Raw genomic sequence first — 1,115 nt, 5'->3', positions numbered from 1 at the left:
GGAGGCAGTGGGCTCGGGCCCTGCAGGCGGAGGGGGTGGTGGTGGTGGTGATGGGGGGAGTGGTCACAGGCCCTGCAGGCCTGGGGAGGGGAGGAGGAGTGGTCAGGAGCGCTGCAGGTCTGTGGGGTCCAGACGGCTCCCCCGTGCGGCTCTGTACTCCACACCAGACTGTGCTGCGGGGCCGTGGAAAGGGAGGGAGGTGAGGGACACGCTACACTAGGAAGCGGTGTGTCAGACATGCACTCACACACGAGAGCTAAGCATGCGGAAAAACGGTCCTTCTTACCTAGAAAGTCTTTCGTGCTGGAGAAAGGAAGAGACAAAAAACAAAACAAAGATTAGAAACCAGCATCAGCAAGGGAGAGGTACACGCGTCTCCATTTGCAAACACTTTTCAGACCAGGCCTCCCGCAGGTCGCACTGCGCGGCGGCAGAGGGGCGTCGAGAGCAGGGGTCCTGGCAGCAGGCCCCCCTCTGCGCCAGGACTCTGCCCTGGAGACAGGGGACACACTTCCAGCACAGGGAGCGGAGCGGCAAAATGGGAACAGTCACTACCTGCCCCCCTCCTGCTCCAGGAGCCAGGCACTATTAGTTGCCTGCAGGTCACCAACCCGGCAAACATCAAGCTCCGGAGGGCGCCCGCGTCTCTGTCTCCCGGGCCTGCAGTGACGGCCGGGGAGGGGCAGTCCCCATCCCAGTCGGACGGACGGACGGCGGAAAAAGCTCTGGGGCCTCAGAAGGACTCTGAGGTGCAAACGAGGCGCGGATACGGGGCCAGAGCAACCCAGACATGACAGTTCTTCGATTCACATTTAATTTTAGTCATCAATGACCTTTACCCTCTTACCTCCACTTTTCTTTTTAAGAAAAGCCCGCTGATTTGCATGCATCTACTCATTTCCTATTTTGAGGTGTTGACAACAAAATCCCCAAGGACAGAGAGAGAAGAGGGACAAGGGCCCAACAACCCCCAGAGGAAGGACCCCTGAACCGCCAGAGTCGCCTGGCTGTCCACTCGCCCCCCCCGGCTGTCCACTCAACACCCCGGCTGTCCACTCGCCCCCCGGCTGTCCCCTCCCCCCCCCGGCTGTCCACTCGCCCCCCGGCTGTCCACT

The 1,115-nt window shown here is 61.0% G+C and overlaps 1 protein-coding gene across 2 annotated transcripts in view; it reads right to left on the bottom strand.

The window, feature by feature from the left end:
• Positions 1-1,115, bottom strand: part of PPP1R12B (protein phosphatase 1, regulatory subunit 12B) — a 62,184-nt gene that overhangs the window by 11,887 nt on the left and 49,182 nt on the right. For both annotated transcript variants that reach the window (XM_014533420.1, XM_005886359.2), the window contains one exon: positions 287-303. In XM_014533420.1, coding sequence (XP_014388906.1) covers positions 287-303 — 17 coding nt within the window. The remainder of the gene's footprint in view (positions 1-286; positions 304-1,115) is intronic.

This window comes from Myotis brandtii, unplaced genomic scaffold, assembly GCF_000412655.1.
Source record: "Myotis brandtii unplaced genomic scaffold, ASM41265v1 scaffold975, whole genome shotgun sequence".
Classification (NCBI taxonomy): domain Eukaryota; kingdom Metazoa; phylum Chordata; class Mammalia; order Chiroptera; family Vespertilionidae; genus Myotis; species Myotis brandtii.
The sequence above is the reverse complement of the archived record's forward strand: the minus strand, read 5'-3'. Positions and strand labels throughout refer to the sequence as shown.